Source organism: Caretta caretta, chromosome 1 (genome assembly GCF_965140235.1).
Source record: "Caretta caretta isolate rCarCar2 chromosome 1, rCarCar1.hap1, whole genome shotgun sequence".
In the NCBI taxonomy this organism is placed as follows: Eukaryota; Metazoa; Chordata; order Testudines; family Cheloniidae; genus Caretta; species Caretta caretta.
In genome coordinates this window covers 244,786,439-244,805,740 of record NC_134206.1, presented here as the reverse complement: position 1 = coordinate 244,805,740, position 19,302 = coordinate 244,786,439, and the positions used below count along the sequence as shown (strand labels likewise).

General features: G+C 43.8%; 1 protein-coding gene across 2 annotated transcripts in view; it reads right to left on the bottom strand.

Moving 5' to 3' along the window:
- Window positions 1–18,843, bottom strand: part of WASHC1 (WASH complex subunit 1) — a 73,137-nt gene extending 54,294 nt beyond the window's left edge. The window contains exons 1-2 of one of the 2 annotated variants that reach the window (XM_048829222.2): window positions 18,757–18,836; window positions 14,628–14,764 (exon numbers count right to left, since the gene is read on the bottom strand). In XM_048829222.2, coding sequence (XP_048685179.2) covers window positions 14,628–14,634 — 7 coding nt within the window. In that variant the 5' untranslated portion in view covers window positions 14,635–14,764; window positions 18,757–18,836. Of the gene's footprint in view, window positions 1–14,627; window positions 14,765–18,756 lie in introns of both variants that reach the window. The other variant, XM_048829233.2, reaches the window with a different exon arrangement.
- Between the last annotated feature and the right edge of the window lie 459 nt (window positions 18,844–19,302).

Genomic DNA, 19,302 nt, shown 5'->3' with positions numbered 1-19,302 from the left:
AAAAGCCAGGTGCCCCCAGTGCACCTCCAATAGTCATTTATTGGCAGATGTCATTGGAGCAGCCAGTCCCTTTGCAAAGGGAGTTAGCCACCCACACGTTACAGCCTCAGAAGAGGCAGCCTACTGAAGAGTTTGCCCTGGTATCCATCATGACTCAAGGGCTTCGCGTGCACACCACATACTGCATCCTTGCCTCTCACCCATCAATGTGCACCCGGACTGAAATGGGGTGGGCATCACCTATATTATAGCCATAATGGAATGGGTTACTAAAGGCTGTTACCGCAGTAAATTGGGGAGCAAGGTAACATCTGATTTGGGACCTGCTTTAGCAGAAAGGCCCTCCATATCCTTTCTCCCTTCCCCATATGTCTATTAAAGTGACAGTCTCCTCCTCCATTCTACCAGGGAATGGCAGAAGTGGGTTCCATTGCTGCTGTGACTACATCTCATTCCACAACTCCTGCACCGAAAGATGAAGGGGAAAAAATCCTAGTGCCCTATTGGCAGAAGACCTTCACTAATCACCACGCCTGTTCCTGGAGGCTCCATCCTTTCCCCTGCTGCTGTGCCACAAGGTACGGCATGGACAGTATTCACATCCTCGTCCAGGGGAGAGAACAGCACAGACTGGTTCCACCATTTCATCCCCATAACCCATAATTTCTACAGGCATTTTCCAGGTGTGGAGAACAGCACTGTATCTGCATAAAGCACAAACAACATTAGAATCCAGCAGGACTTTAAAATGCCAGATACCTCTGATCTGAATGACACTAAATGCCGCCGTCTAAACTTCCAGTCCAACCCAACCCAGCAAGGGGATTTGTATAAAAATGCCTTCAATCAGTTTCAGAGTAAAGATGAGCAAAACAAAAAACCTAACAAGCCCATGGGACACTTCAAACAACTACTTAAAAAATATTGCTTAGATGTTCATGTACATACAGTAGCAAGAAGAGACTGTAGTATAAGCTGGAATCCAAAACTGAAGGTGTTTCATCTCAGAGGGTTTGATGCCCCATCTTTATATAGTCTACTTTGGAGTACCCCTATTTGTCCTAGGCTTAGCTTTTCAAAAGGGTGAGCCTCACAGCTTCTACAATTCAGACTGGGCCTTCGGATTACAGCATCCCTGTTTCTCAGTGTCTCTATATGAGTTCAGAATACTGTTAGAGACTTTACACCTTCAGGGAACAATATAACCAGTAAGTATTTGCAGTGACCTAGGAAAGCCTTGTCAAAGCAAACCAGCATTTATTAGTCACCTGGAGTACAGACTTTGCTAGTCCTTAGGTCAGCATGGAAAAACCAAGCTTAAGACAAACTCTCCAATGGCAAAAAGCAACTGCTCCATTATTCTATGGCCTCCTAGAATCCATCATAGTCTCTGTCAGATCTTCTGTGTCTCTGGCCTGGTCTACTTTTAAATCTTAGGCTGACATAGCTACAGCACTCAGGGATGTGAAAAATCCATACCCCTGAGCACCATAGCTATGTCGACTAACCACCAGTGCAGACGAAGCTAGGTCAACAGAAGAAAAACCCTTCCATCACTGTAGTCTTCATCTCAACTACAGGGTTAGAGTGGCATAGTTAAGTGGCCGTAGCTATGCCATGATAGCGCCTGCGGTATAGACATGGCCATCCCAGCTTTCAGCAGTCACCTGACACCTCCTTTCTTTATCCTGCATCGCAGCCTCCGTTGCATTTCACATCTCCACCTTGGTTGGCAGGTGTTAAGAGATAATGCCCAGTCAGAGTTTGGTCATTGGTTCTTCTATTCATATGTGCTGATTCCATTCAGTTCTTGATAGCATTTTTGGGTCCAAGCCAGACTAGCGTATGTAACACACACCCATCCCTAGTTTCCCTGTTCCAGAGGAAGAAATTAACCCATTCACTACTAGTGAGTAGCAATATAAAGTGAATAGGTAAACTGAGTCACACATTTTTCATAAAAATTCTCCACAACTCTTGACCCTTTATCAACAGACTGAGCAGGATCACTCCCCACCAGTGATCTAGGGAACTTCAAGCATCCTCCTAATCTGGGATGCATCACTCTCACAGATCTTGGAAGACAGGCCAGTCCTTGCTTACAGACAGCCCTCCAACCTGAAGCAAATGCTCACGAGCAACCACACACCACACAAAAGAACTACTAACCCAGGAACCTATCCTTGCAACAAAGCCCGTTGCCAACTGTGTCCGCATATCTATTCAGGGGACACCATCATAGGGCCTAATCACATCAGCCACACTATCAGAGGCTCGTTCACCTGCACATCTACCAATGTGATATATGCCATCATGTGCCAGCAATGCCCCTCTGCCGTGTACATTGGTCAAACTGGACAGTCTCTACGTAAAAGAATAAATGGACACAAATCAGACGTCAAGAATTATAACATTCAAAAATCAGTTGGAGAACACTTCAATCTCTCTGGTCACTCGATTACAGACCTAAAAGTCATAATTCTTCAACAAAAAAACTTCAAAAACAGACTCCAACAAGAGACTGCTGAATTGGAATTAATTTGCAAACTAGATACAATTAACTTAGGCTTGAATAGAGACTGGGAGTGGATGGGTCATTACACAAAGTAAAACTATTTCCCCATGTTTATCCCCCCCACCTACCCCCTTTCCGTAGACGTTCTTGTCAACTGCTGGAAATGGCCCACCTTGATTATCACGACAAAAGGTCTCCCCACCCCCACCCCGCTCTCCTGCTGGTAATAGCTCACCTTAAGTGATCACTCTCTTGTTACAGTGTGTATGGTAACACCCATTGTTTCATGTTCTCTATGTATATAAATCTCCCCACTGTATTTTCCACTGAATGCATCCGATGAAGTGAGCTGTAGCTCACGAAAGTTTATGCTCAAATAAATTTGTTAGTCTCTAAGGTGCCACAAGTACTCCTTTTCTTTTAGACTCCTCTCAGTTGAGCTAAAACACAAATGTCATCAATATGTGCCAAGACAAATTTCCCCCCAGTAGCTGTTCTACCACACATTTTCAAGATTTACAGTACACATTCCATTAGAATCATATGGTTTTCATAAAACAGTACAGAGCAGTTTCAACTCTGTGCCATATAACTTCCCCATTGAATCACACTAGCAGGATAAACATGGAGGAGTTCTCATGCACCCCCGTGGCACATTTGCCACCCTGAAACTTTTGGGTTTGGAACTGCGATCAAGTCTTGCCACTACCTCCTCCCTTTCATCATCTGGGAAGCAAGGAGGGAGGCAAACCCACATTCCTCAAGGCATCAGCCATCTTGGGGAGGCAGTATGGCCTAGTAGCTAGGCACTGGACTAGTACTCAGGAGACCCGAGTTCTAATCCCAAAGCGGCTACTAGCTTGTTGGGTGACGGTGGGCAAGTCACTTTCCTGCTCTCTGCCTCAATTTCCCATCTGTAAAATGGGGATAATGATACTGACTCCTTTGAAAAGTGCTTTGAGATTTACTGATGAAAAGTGCTGCACAAAAGGTAGGTATTATTGCTGAACAAGTACATTTCCTGTAACTGAAATGATTATCTTGAGGGGTAAGGAAGGGAATAATAAGAAACAGGATTCAATTGGATTGATTTGGCATCAAAAGATTAAACTCATCCTATTGTCACAGATGCGAATGGATGGATTCTGGGAAGGGGTAGGCGAAAAAGGTAAATATTGAAGGAAGAGACTTACAGAATTTACAGAACTGTGCTTTAATCATACCCGCTCTGTCAGTGAAGATGGCCCCCACAGCCACCCCTGTCTCACAGCAGATACTCCTCTTCTTTATAGGGTCCTTCCATTCTTTTACTAGAGAATTGTATTTTCAAGAGACTCCTTTTCAATTCTTGCTCTCACCCAACAAAAGCTTAAGACACATTTTCGTGTGCAGTGTTGTCGTAGCCATGTTGGTCTCATATAGGTGGCAAGTTTAAAACACACAAAAGGAAGTTTTTTTCACACAATGCACAGTCAAGCTGTGGAACTCCTTACCGGAGGATGTTGTGAAGGCCAAGACTATAACAGGGTTCAAAAAAGAACTAGATAAGTTCCTGAAGGATAGGTCCATCAATGGCTATTAGTCAGGACAGGCAGAGATGGTGTTTGCCAGAAGCTGGGGATGGGTGACGGGGTGGATCACTTGATGATTACCTGTTCTGTTCATTCCCTCTGGGGCACCTGGCATTGGCCACTGTCAGAAGACAGGATCCTGGGCTAGATGGACCTTTGGTCTGACTCAGTATGGCCATTCTTATGTTCTTAGAATATTAGAGAGACAGGTGGGTAAGACCTGAAGAAGAGCTCTGCATAGCTCAAAAGCTTGTCTCTTTCACCAACAGACGCTGGTCCAATAAGAGACATTACCTCACCTATCTTGTCTTTCTAAGACCCCTTTTAAACATTCTCAATGTCCAGATCTAGCCTCCCCCTCCCTTCATTTGACTGCCCAGTTGAGGCCATTTCATCTGTGTCCATTCCCACTTAGTCCTAGGATACGTCCAAGTTCCTGTTCAGTCTGACTTGCCTTTGACACCATTTAAATGTGATAAATTGTCTTAACTATCTGAGTCTCCATGAGGATTCCAGCTGTCCTGCTGCTGCAGCGCCAGCAAGCTCATACAGCTGGCTTTGATTCAGCAGGGTTCAAAGCTCCTCAGTTTTAATACCGTCACATACAAACAATATATTTCTCTGAAAATATAGCATCTCCCTGAAATAAAACAGCTGGTCATTTCTTCCAACCCACTGGGCAATAATGTTCTGCTATTGTCATCAGCTTCAGTCTTCTGCTTAGTGATCTTGCCCTCCCTTATCTTCCCCCCCCCACCCCACCCCATTATCACCACATTTCCCTCTCACCCAAATACTTCCAATATCCCACTTCCATCCTTTCCTCAGACCCACTAGATCTTCCCTGCATTTTCCCCAATACAAAAATTCATGCATATCACAATACTTTCCCCCCGTCCCTACCTCTGTATTACTAGGGCTTAATAGATGATATTTAGCACAGACAGCTATTCAGTTTGATCATGCCAAATCCATTAGACCCGAATCCATTAGACCCAACCCGCCAGCTTTGTATATGCGGCAGCAAAGGGGATGCTCATGCTTCTTATAGACAATGTGGCAGCAGCTGGGACTATCTGAGATAATACACATATAAACACTAGAAAGGGGGAACTTATTCAGTACTTCCAATGTTAGCTAGCAGGAAGACCCCAACAGACTAATACAGACTAACACGGCTGCTACTCTGAAACCTGTCATTATGCAAGACACTGCATTTAGCCGTATGGAGTGGAAATCCATCAACTGCATGAAAAAACTTGTACAGATACAGACAGACATCATCTTCCTCTCCAAATACAAACAGATGGACATCGTACCAAAAGGACTGAAGGCAAAAAATCCATTACAATCTACATACCACACAGACTATGCTGACAGCTTGTGCCACACGCTCTCAAAGAAACTGCAGAACCACCTGATCAATATCCTCTATAGCAAACAGGGAAAGATTAAGAATGAGCTCTCAAAACTGGATACTCTTATAAAAAAACAACCTTCCACACAAACTTCCTCGTGGCTGGACTTTACTAAAACTAGACAAGCCATTTACAACGCACACTTTGCTTCTCTACAAAAGAAAAAGGACACTAAACTTTCCAAACTACTACATGCCACAAGGGGCCACAGCAATGGTTCCCTCAACCCACCCAGCAATATTGTTAATCTATCCAACTATACTCTTAGCCCAGCGGAAGAAGCTGTCCTATCTCGGGGCCTCTACTTCTGCCCCTCTACCCCCATGAACATGATACAGTTCTATGGTGACCTAGAATCCTATTTTCGATGTCTCCAACTCAAGGAATATTTCCAACACTCCTCTGAACAACATACTAATCCACAGAGACCTTCCTACCAACACTACAAAAAGAAGGATTCTAGGTGGACTCCTCCTGAAGGCCGAGACAGTAGACTGGACTTCTACACAGAGTGCTTCCACCAACATGCACGGGCTGAAATTGTGGAAAAGCAGCATCACTTACCCCACAACCTCAGTCATGCAGAACACAATGCCATCCACAGCCTCAGAAACAACTCTGACATCATAATCAAAAAGGCTGATAAAGGAGGTGCTGTCATTATGAATAGGTCGGAATATGAACAAGAGGCTACTCGGCAGCTCTCCAACACCACTTTATACAAGCCATTACCCTCTGATCCCACTGAGGGTTACCAAAAGGAACTACACCATATGCTCAAGAAACTCCCTGAAAAAGCACAAGATCAAATCCGCACAGACACACCCCTAGAACACCGACCTGGGATATTCTATCTACTACCCAAGATCCATAAACCTGGAAATTCTGGGTGCCCCATCATCTCAGGCATTGGCACCCTGACAGCAGGATTGTCTGGCTATGTAGACTCCCTCCTCAGGCCCTACGCTACCAGTACTCCCAGCTATCTTCAAGACACTACTGACTTCCTGAGGAAACTACAATCCATCGGTGATCTTCCTGAAAATACCATCCTGGCCACTATAGATGTAGAAGCCCTCTACACCAACATTCCACACAAAGATGGACTACAAGCCATCAGGAACACTATCCCCGATAATGTCACGGCAAACCTGCTGGCTGAACTTTGTGACTTTGTCCTCACCCATAACTATTTCACATTTGGAGACAATGTATACCTTCAAATCAGCAGCACTGCCATAGGTACCCGCATGGCCCCACAGTATGCCAACATTTTTATGGCTGACTTAGAACAACGCTTCCTCAGCTCTCGTCCCCTAATACCCCTACTCTACTTGCGCTATATTGATTACATCTTCATCATCTGGACCCATGGAAAAGAAGTCCTTGAGGAATTCCACCATGATTTCAACAATTTCCATCCCACCATCAACCTCATCCTGGACGAGGTCACACAAGAGATCCACTTCCTGGACACTACGGTGCTAATAAGTGATGGTCACATAAACATCACCCTATGCCGGAAACCTACTGACCGCTATTCCTACCTACATGCCTCCAGCTTTCACCCAGACCACACCACACGGTCCATTGTCTACAGCCAAGCTCTACGATACAACTGCATTTGCTCCAACCCCTCAGACAGAGACAAACACCTACAAGATCTCTATCAAGCATTCTTACAACTACAATACCCACGTACTGAAGTGAAGAAACAGATTGACAGAGCCAGAAGAGTACCCAGAAGTCACCTACAACAGGACAGGTCTAACAAAGAAAATAACAGAATGCCACTAGCCGTCACCTTCAGCCCCCAACTAAAACCTCTCCAACGCATTATCAAGGATCTACAACCTATCCTGAAGGATGACCCATCACTCTCACAAATCTTGGGAGACAGGCCAGTCCTTGCCTACAGACAGCCCCCCAACCTGAAGCAAATACTCACGAGCAACTACATACCACACAACAGAACCACTAACCCAGGAACCTACCCTTGCAACAAAGTCCGTTGCCAACTGTGCCCACATATCTATTCAGGGGACACCATCACAGGGCCTAATAACATCAGCCACACTATCAGAGGCTCGTCCACCTGCACATCTACCAATGTCATATATGCCATCATGTGCAAGCAATGCCCCTCTGCCATGTACATTGGTCAAACTGGACAGTCTCTATGTAAAAGAATAAATGGACACAGATCAGATGTCAAGAATTATAAAATTCATAAACCAGTCGGAGAACACTTCAATCTCTCTGGTCACGCAATTACAGACATGAAAGTTGCGATATTACAACAGAAAAACTTCAAAACCAGACTCCAGCGAGAAACTGCTGAATTGGAATTCATTTGCAAATTGGATACAATTAACTTAGGCTTGAATAGAGACTGGGAATGGCTAAGTCATTATGCAAGGTAACCTATTTCCCCTTGTTTTTTCCTACACCCTCCCCCCACATTCTTGTTAAACCCTGGATTTATGCTGGAAATGGCCCACCTTGATTATCATACACATTGTAAGGAGAGTGATCACTTTAGATAAGCTATTGCCAGCAGGAGAGTGGGGTGAGGGGAGAGAAAACCTTTTGAAGTGATAAACACCCATTTTTTCATGGTCTGTGTGTATAAAAATATCCTAACTGCATTTTCCACTTTTATGCATCCGATGAAGTGAGCTGTAGCTCACGAAAGCTTATGCTCAAATAAATTGGTTAGTCTCTAAGGTGCCACAAGTCCTCCTTTTCTTTTTGCGAATACAGACTAACACGGCTGCTACTCTGAAACCAACAGGGTGGCTTGCTGTCCTATTTTTACCCCAGCTTTTTGTTGCCTGGAAATCAATAATCTAGAAAATAAACTGCAGGTTGGACTGCTTTTTGGCAGAGGTTATCTCAGGAAGAGGTCAGAGAGAGTGGAGATTAAAAACAGCAGAAATTGCTTTCAAGTGATAAACTATTCCCTTCAAACTCAGACACTATGGCCACAGGATACAGCATATCATTCCATCTCGGAGCAGCTTCTCTCAAGACACAGTTCTCCTCCTCTTCTCCTGCCCACTATCTTTAATCTTCTGAAAGTGCCTGCCTTGCTCTTTCAGGTTTATTTTAGTATTATTTCTCCCAGCTGTGTTCTTCACCCTCTCTCCTACAACTCAGGCAGAGTGTGCAGTGTCTGCAGTAACTCAGTACTATGACAGTCCAGCAACCACATTGCAGCGTAATTCCCTCGTGATTATCTGCTTGCAGTTTTCCTGCCATAGAATTCTGGGAGTCAGGAAGTCAGGGCAGCACTTTTTATCTGAAGGGATAAAAATTACCTCAGCAGAATGGAGTTTGACGCTAAGTAACAAAGGAGAGATGAAGACAATGCTCGCGTTCCAAGTTGTTCTGGAGCTACATGCACAGGTATTTATCTGTCAGGACTCCCTTAGAAACTGTGAAGGAGCAGCCATGTCATGAGAACAGGGCTTGGAAAAAACTCATTTACTCACCACTAGCAAGTGGGAAGCTTTCCCAGGTGATCTTAAGCTCCTTCATTATCAATTCAGTGCAATTTAAGGTTGTTTATTTAATAATTACATTCCTGACCATCATGGGTGTCTAGATAGCATTCCAAACCTGAAGTGAGCATAACCCGATGCAGTGTTCTCCTGAGTCTCCAGACAGTTCCACGAAATCTATCACTGCTCATAATTTTCCCAATCAGAGTGAAACTAAAACACTAGCTAGACAGTTTAACTGATGCTTTTTAAAATCTTAGGGGCATCAATGAAAGCGACAAGAATCATGTCAATTTCACTCTTGCCACTTGGGAAACTTGGCTGTTAAAAGGCTGATGTTATTGCCACTGGACCTCCCTAGTAGTTCTTCCTCCTGCTCCTCCATTTCATATTTGCCTCTGGATAGTAAATATTTGGTAATTGTTTCCAAGCCCTGCATGAGAGCAACAAACATTAAGACTCTTTAAGTGAAGGGCCATTTCATACAGTGTTCCTTGAGGCTCAAAAATAGGCACAGCATTCTCTGCTCAGCATCTGTCCTGATCAGAGTGACATCTTTTAAACTCAGGGTATTGCAGACCAGTCTCTAGGAAATTTCCATGTCTGAGATTTGTTCTTAGGTGATGGGGAGAAACTTTGGCAACCCTATCACCACCAAAGCTGTAACAACCCAGTGTTGACATAATATTCCAGGTTTGACAGGGTAAGGGGCATAAGGCCCACTCCAGAACCAAGCCTCATATATATAAGGAAACTTGGTTGGAGTAAAAAAATGGGGGGAGGGATTTCCCAGATTGTCAAAATTGTTCCTTCCCCACCCCCTTTCCAAGTTTTGAATTTTAAACAACATTTTTAAATTTGGCCAATTAAAATTGGTTAAATATTAAGTCTCTTTCCCTCTTTAGCAAGACAATGTTTGAGAGAGCATATTCATAAAGCACCAGGACTCCATCATCAGTATCACAGTTCACAAATTTCCAACCCCAAAGCACTGTGGGAAAGTCAGGACACCTATTCCTGTACTTCTGACAGGTACACTGTAGCAGCTACCGTTAAAGTTCCAATTTAAGCCAGTCCAGTGGCCTAGAAATTGGTATTCTACACCATCATGAAAGATCTCCAGTTTAGAGTCCTCGCCCCTAGGCAGGCATGAGCTGGAAATAGTTCTCTAATTTACAGAATGTTTTTCTCATGGATAGAAATGCAGGACTGGAAGGGACCTCAACAGGTCATCTAGTTCAGTCCCCTGCACCTATTATCTAGACCATCCCGGACAGGTGTTGCCTAAACAGTTCTTAAAGACCTCCAATGATGGTGATTCCACAGCCTCCCTAGGTAATTTGTTCCAGTGCTTAGCCACCTTTACAGTTAGGAAGTTTTTTCTTAATGTCCAACCTAAATCTCCCTGGCTTCAATTTAAGTCCATTGCTTCTTGTCCTGTCCTCAGTGGTTATGGAGAACGCTATCACCCTCCTCTTTGTACCAATCGTTTATGTACTTGAAGACTTATGTCCCCAAGACTTTTGTTTCCAGACAAAACAAACACAATTTTTGCAATCTTTCCTCCTAAGTCATGTTTTCTAAATCTTTAATCAATTTTGTTGCTCCCTCTGGACTTTCTCCAGTTTGTCCACATCTTTCCTGAAGTGGGATGACCAGAACCAGGCACAATGTTCTAGTTGAGGCCTTATCAGTGCTGAATAGAGTGGAAGAATTACTTCTCGTGTCTTGCTTAAAGCACTCCTGCTAATACATCCCAGAATGACGTTTGCTTTTTTTTTTGCAACAGTATTACACTGTTGACTCATTCAGTTTGTGATCCACTATGACCCCCAGATCCTTTTGTGCAGTACTCCTTCCTAGGCAGTCATTTCCCATTTTGTATTTGAGCAACTGATTTTTTCCTTCCCAAGAGGAGTACTTTGCATTATTCCTTATTGAATTTCATCCTGTTTATTTCAGACCATTGCTCCAGTTTGTCCAGATCATTTCAAATTCCAATTCTGCCCTCTAAAGCACTTGCAACCCCTCCCAGCTTGGTATAAAGTTTGTGGATGATAAGTGTACTCTCTATGCCATTATCCAAATCATTTATGAAGACATTGAATAGAATCGGACCCAGGAAAGATCCCTGAAAGACTCCACTCAATATACCCTTTCAGCTGGATTGTGAACCATTGATAACTATTCTAAGTACAGTTCTACAACCAGTGGTTTACCCATGTTATAGTAGGTTCATCTAGGCTATATTTTCCTAGTTTCCTTATGAGAGGGTCATCTGAGACAGTATCAAAAGCCTTACTGAAGTCAAGGTATAGCTCATCTACCTCCTCATCCACAAGGCTTGTTGCCCCATCAAAGCTTTTTATAGTAAAAGAAATAGAAATAACCAGCAAAGAAGAAACCTTATTTTAAAAAAATGTGAATGCTCTACTTGAATTTTAAACAACATGGAACATCAGTCAGACCAATTGTTACCCTGGGTCTTCAGAACCCCCAATAGGGGCAACTTAACTATTTCACTCCAGGTGGTGTAAGGAATAAATCAACAGGAACACAGCACTTCTCTGTCTGATCAAGGAGTAATGCAAGTAAGCATGCTCTTGTCTAAAACTGCAGTATATTAGATTTAAGCACACACAAACATAAGCAATAGGTTTAGAACAGCCCAGATATTTACCTAACGTCTGGAATGGCATTGAGTAATTAACAGCAGGTTGGCAGTGGCCAGTTGCTTACCCACAGGGGAGAAAGGGTGTCAGGAAAAAACTCTCTCAAGATGGCTTCAGAGGACTGCTCCAAAGTACACTCTATTAGCTAATCTTTTATAACTAGCTTCTACAAAACACATAGGTCATAATGACCCCTACTGGATCACTTTTCTAACTTTCAATAAATTTAATATTAGAGGCGTCTAGACAAGGTTTTCCAACCACCAAGGTTTTCAGACTCAGTTGCTTAAGTGTTTGTCCCCTCCTTCCATTCTGATTAGCAGAAACTGCCAGCTAGATATCACCTTGCTTCTGAAAGCCTGTCTCCAAATTAAACCTTCATTAAGCGGTGTTCTATTTCATTACTTCATGGCGGCTGAATGCACATAATATGGTTGGCAATTAGCTTGATCACATTCAGGAGTATATACGCCCCTCAAATCCAAGGCAACACAATGTCCTGTGGGAAAGTTGGGTTCCACACATAAGGAGCACACCTTTTGTCTGGCAGGAATGCTCTCGAGTCAGGAGTTAGGGATGTAAGAGCCTTTTATTATTAGGTTCCATCTTATGCTCTCCCAGGAGGCCAGGGAAAAATTGTTTCATCCAGTCAAATATTAAAATGTTTCAAGCGAGAGCGCCCAGTACTTCCCACTGAATACCTGCAGTCCCTCCCCAAACATCTCACAGAGACAGAGTGTGTAAAGGGCTGATCCTCCTGCCCTGAAGTCAGTCTCTTCTCCCATAACTTATTTTCCCCACATCATTTAAATTGATCCTCAAGTGATGTCAAGACACTTGCAACTGTAGAAAGAACTGTATCTGTGATGCTAGATTGAGGAAGAGCACAAGTAAACAGGGCCCAACATGCTAAGAAACAGACTTCCTTTATTTTCTGTTCTTATATAAGAGCTCAAATTGGTAATGCTTGGAAGCAGCAAGACAGAGAGCAGACCATATCTGTCGTCCTGCCAAAGGCTTTGGAGCAGCAGTAGAGCAGAACAGATTTGATGTGACTAGGGAAATTGGTCGACAAATGTAAAGTAACACAAAAGAGCCAAAACAATCAATCAGAGGAAATAAGAAGCCAACAGAAACAAATTAGTGCAGGCAACAGGCTTTGAAATAGGAAACTGCCAGGCACAGGACAAAGAAGAAACAAAGGATTCTGGGATACAGCAGGAAAACAAGCCTGAGGAAATTCCAGTGATATCACAAGATCCTGTGATCAGCCTCATGGAGTGGTCTGCTAAGTGTGTGTCATTCAAGAGGAGATGCTGCAGAAGTAGCAGCAGATGATACAAGACAAGAAAGCAGAGTAAAAAAAAAAAAAAATCATCCCCAAGAATGCCATGTACAAGCCTCACAGACGGTCAACATGCAGCGCAGTCTGGAGTACAAGGGCATGGAGGGGATTTAACAAGGCGTGTAGAACAAAGGATTATTGCCATTCCTCAGAAGTATTTATGTCCCTAATTCAGCAGAGATGGTGAGTCAGGGAGCGCACTACAGTGACAACACCACTTCCATGTAGAAGTACCAACCCGGTAATTGTATGAGCACAAGGCTACAGGGATCTGCAGTGAAAAGAGGTCACTCCTGGGGAAAACAGGGTTTCGAGGGAGGATGTGGCACCAATGTAGAACAAGCGTCAGAGTCACCATTCAATGGCCAACACTATAAACTTCTCATTTTCAATCCCTGACCCCCTCCTACCGTAGTGACAGAGCCCTCAGTCTGTTCAGCTAGTGCCACTGGCATTACCGTTACATGATTCTTTTGGTGGAACGAGTGAGAGATCTTTAAAGATAAGTATCCACCAGCACTCTCTCTTATCTATAGACCTTACATAGATCTGTAGACCTTACAAAGTTGTGGTCAGCTCTCATCATCTCATGTCTCGGTTAGTGCAACATCCTCCTCTGTGGCCTTGACAAATGCAATCTTGGCCCATTGATATCCATTCAGAATGCTGCTGCAAAAGATCAAAGTGTTGGGCTAGGAAATTGAGCATGTCACCCCCTCTTTGTCATGCCACTTTGAGCACATCTCTCCCTTCCTTGGCTCCCTCTTCTCTATCATGTCATACATAAGCTATTTGTCTCCACTTTCAAGACCCTTCATGACCTATCCCCACGCACCCTATCACATCTCATTCAGTAGCAAAAGATCAGCTTCCACTTCCAACTTCTCCATGATTCCAGCCTTCATTACCCACTTGTTTGAAAATCTAACATGCGCCTTTATGCTTTCTCCCATGCTGCCTCCACAGGCTTGGGAGGAGCTCCCCATAAACATCCTCAAAACTCAGCCATTATCCTTCTTTAAATACCTTCTTAAAACTCTCCTTTGTCATGAGGCCTACAAAAAAAAAAAACAACAACAGCTAGGCTACTGGTGTACTAAGACCACTGCCTGTCACACTACCAAATAGCATCTCATTGTTTCCTTGCGCTCCCCTTTTGTCCGTACACATCTGTTGTATCATCTTAGACTACAAGCTCTTTGGGGCAGGGACTGTTTTGTTTTGTGTTTGGTGTTCTGGTCCATGCCTGGGATTCCTAGATGTTATGATAATACAAATAAATAAGAAAAGCACCACATTTAAGACGGAAGCACTGACGGATTGGTGGGGTGGTGGGTTGGGCATTTCTGTCTTGACAGAGCAGTCACAGGGAACACATAGATTTAATAATGTTGCCATTTTAGCTCTTTCCACTTTCTAAATGAGACAAGTTCATCAACCAAATATAATTAAACAAACACATCAAGGGACCCCCAGACATCCTTCCCAAATCATGACAGCCTAACCAGAGCAGAAAGAGGGGAGTGGCAAAACAGCAGAACAAGGAAGACTGAAATGCAGAAAATTTCCCAAGGGAGACATCAAAGTAAGTTTGTTTCCAGACCTTGCATCAGGCAGAGGAAGTGGTATCTGTTCTGTTCACAGTAAACTCAGTACTCTAGGAAGACTGGATGCCTCAGAAAATTGGCAATAGACAGGGAGCCTTTCACCTTTAGATTTCAGAGTAGCAGCCGTGTTCGTCTGTATTCGCAAAAAGAAAAGGAATACTTGTGGCACCTTAGAGACTAACCAATTTATTTGAGCATAAGTTTTCATGAGCTACAGGTCACTTCATCGGATGCATAAAGCGGAAAGTACAGTGAGCAGATTTTATATATACACACAGACCATGAAAAAATATACATTGTAAGGAGAGTGATCACTTAAGATGAGCTATTACCAGCAGGAAAGTGGGGTGGGGGGGGGGAGAGAAAACCTTTTGAAGTGATAATCAAGGTGGGCCATTTCCAGCACATTTCCAGGAGTTACCAAGAACGTGGGGGGGGGGGAGGGAAGGAGGAATAAACAAGGGGAAATAGTTTCACTTAGTATAATGACTTAACCACTCCCAGTCTCTATTCAAGCCTAAATTAATTGTATCCAATTTGCAAATTAATTCCAATTCAGCAGTCTCTCATTGGAGTCTGTTTTCGAAGTTTTTTTATTGAAGGATACTCACTTTGAGATCAGAAATCGAGTGACCAGAGAGATTGAAGTGTTCTCCGACTGGTTTATGAATGTTATAATTCTTGACAAATAAATGGACACAAATCAGATGTCAAGACCTGGAAAAAACGTACTTTTCCATAGGGTGAGGCCCCCGCTTCTAGTGGTGGAAGCATATCTGCAATGCTTTTCGAGAGATGACAGTCACCTCTTTTTGGCAGGAAAGACCATGGCTCAATCACTGATCAGTTCAACATTTCATGATGTGATTTTACAATGGGGCTAAGTTTTTCACTCAGTATTAAAGTAAATGTATGTGCCCACCATTGCTGATGTGGCCTCAATAACAACCTTTTACACAGCAGTTATTATGCCTGTCAGCAGCCTCTCTCAGTATACACAGGTAAATGTAATACCACTGCAACGGTATTACTGTTGGCTGACTCATTCTTTATTTTCAACACAGAAGAATTTTATTAGAATGAATGCATTTATCACAATAGCATGTGTTTATTTTGAAAACATTACCCATGAATTTATTTGACAAATAATTGCATCTCCACAGTGCAAGAGAAGCATCTATTTTAGTCAACGGTTAGTAATATTACTTTAAGCATACCAATGTATAATTTAAATCCAAAATTTGTACTTTTAAAAAACAGAGCTCTCTCTGGAACATTAACAAATGGATTCTAATGCACGGCTGAAATATGAGTCTTCCACAAGCAGGTGGCTTTCTTTGCATTAGTTGCTGGTTCAACAGCAACTACTTGATATTCAGATGAATAATTTTTTGAGAAGATTATTCATCACAACTTTACTGCAAACAATCAGCTGATGTCCTGGGTAATGATGACTGAACCAGTTTCACAAGCTATCTCCCCCCCCCCCGACACACACACTGCAGCCTTTGCTTGTAGAGTAATCCTCACTACATATTTCAAATGGCAGCAATTCTTTCTCCATCAGTACGGAGTAACTAAAGCAGGGGCTTTCCTATGTGTACACAAACTACATCATCATGATTACACAGCAGCTTTCCTCATTCAGGGATTCTTTAGACATTCTCCATGTCCCATATACAAACTGCAGTTCAAAGCCTTATAGAACTGCACTGCTTCCACTGCAGGGTTTGAACAATACAGTCCACAGCTGTGGAGATCAGAATAAGGGCCGGAACAAAGCCTGTTCCAAACCTGTCATCCCATCAAAACAGATACTATTATATATCAGTATGAAACTCATATGTTATCAAGCCCCTCTTTCTAAGGCTTAAATTGGTCACAGATCTGTCATTACTAGGAACAACTGCATTTGTTTGCAACATATTTTTAAATCTCAGAGTGATTCTTTAATACACTTACAATGTCCTGTCAGCAGCTATTTACTTGCCTCAGACCTGACTCATACTTTTTTTTAATAGTTCTGTGACTCCAAAGTGATTCAGTCTACTTTAAGCCTTGCCTCTTTCTACAAGTAAGCTTTATTTCTGTGAATGGGATGGTGGTGCCTATGATTCTGGGGAGAGGCCAAAAATCTTCTAATGCAGTGGTATCTAATATCAGGTCCATTTGAGGTACTGATTCAGATTCTGCAGAATGCAAACTCTTTTAAAGTAAATTTCTAGGGTTGTGAAGAGAGTCTTTAAAATGCAAACCAAGCATTAACTGATACAAAACTGAAGTAAAGTTGCCTTCCTGTATCTGCAACAGCCTGAAGCAACAAAGAGATGTAAGCATTCATAGCAATGTGATGCTAACTCTCAGAAGTCATTAATCATATTTCCAAAAATTACCAAAAATGTGTGCACAAGTCTGATAACTGCCAAATTACCAAATAATCAATAAACAAAAGAATAATAGCGGCCCCATGAGTGCCTGGCATACATAGAATCATAGGACTGGAAGAGACCTCAAAGGTCATCTAGTCCAGTCCCCTGCACTCATGGTAGGACTAAGTATTATCTAGACCATTGCTGACAGGTATTTGTCTAACCTGCTCTTAAAAATCCCCAATGATGGAGATTCCATAACCTCCTAGGCAATTGACTCCAGTGCTTAACCACCCTGACAGTTAGGAAGTTTTTCCTATTGTCCAACCTAAACCTCACTTGCTGCAATTTAAGCCTGTTGCTTCTTGTCCTATCCTTGGAGGTTAAGAAGAACAATTTTTCTCCCTCCTCCTTGTAACAACCTTTTATGTACTTGAAAACTGTTATGTCCCCTCTCAGTCTTCTCTTTTCCAGAAGAAACAAAACCAATTTTTTCAATCTTCCCTTATAGGTCATTTTTTTCTAGACCTTTAATCATTTTTGTTGCTCTTATTTAGACTTTCTCCAATTTGTCCACATCTTTCCTGAAATGTGGCACCCAGAACTGGACACAATACTCCAGCTGAATCAGCGCAGAGTAGAGCGGAAGAATTACTTCTCATGTCTTGCTTACAACACTCCTGCTAATACATCCCAGAATGAGGTTTGCTTTTTTTACAACAGTGTGGTACACTGTTGACTCATATTTAGCTTATGGTCCACTATGACTCCCAGATCCCTTTCTGCCGTACTCCCTCCTAGGCAGTCATTTCCCATTATGTATGTGTGCAACTGACTGTTCCTTCCTAAGTGGAGTACTTTGCATTTGTCCTTATTGAATTTCATCCTATTTACTTCAGACGATTTCTCCAGTTTGTCCAGATCATTTTGAATTTTAATCCTAACCTCCAAAGCACTTGCAACCCCTCCCAGCTTGGTATCGTCCGCAAACTTTGTAAGTGTACTCTCTATGCTGTTATCTAAATCATTGATGAAGATATTGAATAGAACCAGACCCAAAATTATAAATGTAAACATATATGTACACATGCATATATACAATCATCCAAGCTTTGCCACTGAGCAATGATGAATATACTAGTAATGTCCATAACTAGCAGTTTTGTTTTTACAAAATTGTCATTCTACCTTTGATCGCTGTATAAACCCCAGAATCTGCAGATCTACTATGCACCAAAGGTAAGATATGCACCTATTTTTTGTTGCTCCAACTCGTGACTCATAGTAACTATATAATTAAGCCATTTCCCCAGAATGCTGCTACAACCCCTTACTTTACTATTACGTGCCCAGTGCCCGCCAGCAACACCTGCACCACCTCAGCAAGGCACATACAGCACACACAGAGAGAGAGAGAGAGAGAGAGAGAGCGGTGTGGGACTGCAGGTAACACTCAAAGGTCCGACCAATATGTCCCAGTGAGAGGTCATCCCGGACCCCATTCCCTTCCCTCCCAGCCCAGGCTCCCCCTACAAGCTTCAGGTACATCAGGTGAACACAGGTGCAGTTGCTGAGGACCCCCGCCCGCTCCCGCCAGTCCCGCCCAGCCCCAGAGACTCGCCCCCCCGGCCACGGCCGCCCCACAGAGCCCCCGGCCTCCAGAAACGCCAGTCCCGGGGTGACCCTGGACACTGAGGTCCGCACAAGCCCCCCGGGGACCCATCTAGCGGCAGCCCCCGTGGCTCTGGCCCCTCACCTGCCGCGAGCGGGACACGCCCCCTAAACACCTCGGCCGCAACGGCAACAATGGCGCCGCGCCGACCCTCACCCACTTCCGCCCCTACAACGCGTCACTTCCGCTCCCGCTGAACACCACTTCCGCCCCTACTCTGTCCCACTCCCGTTAGGTCCTAGTGCCCGGCCTGGCTGCGACCAGCAGCCAGGGGGCTGACGGGGGGAAGGGGGCAAAGGGGGGCGATTGTCCTGGGGCCCGGCTTAGAGGTCCCCAGCCCTGGGAGCCCCCCGCGCCCCCACGCAGCCAGACCCCCAGCTGGGGAAGGGGCCTGTCACTTGGACACGGATTGGTGGCTCGGTGTCACGCAACCCGACCCCGTGGCCCTGGATCCACACAATCAATAGTGCCAGTGGTTGGAGGGGAAGCGGAGACTTCGCCATGCAGTGCTTGAAGTCCCCAGGGTTGCTGCTCCCAGCGTATGGGAACCCCCTCAGACATACTTTTTTCAGACCACCTTAAGCCCTGGCTCCATGCTCCCCAGCCCCAACGTGCCCCAGCGCAGCTATC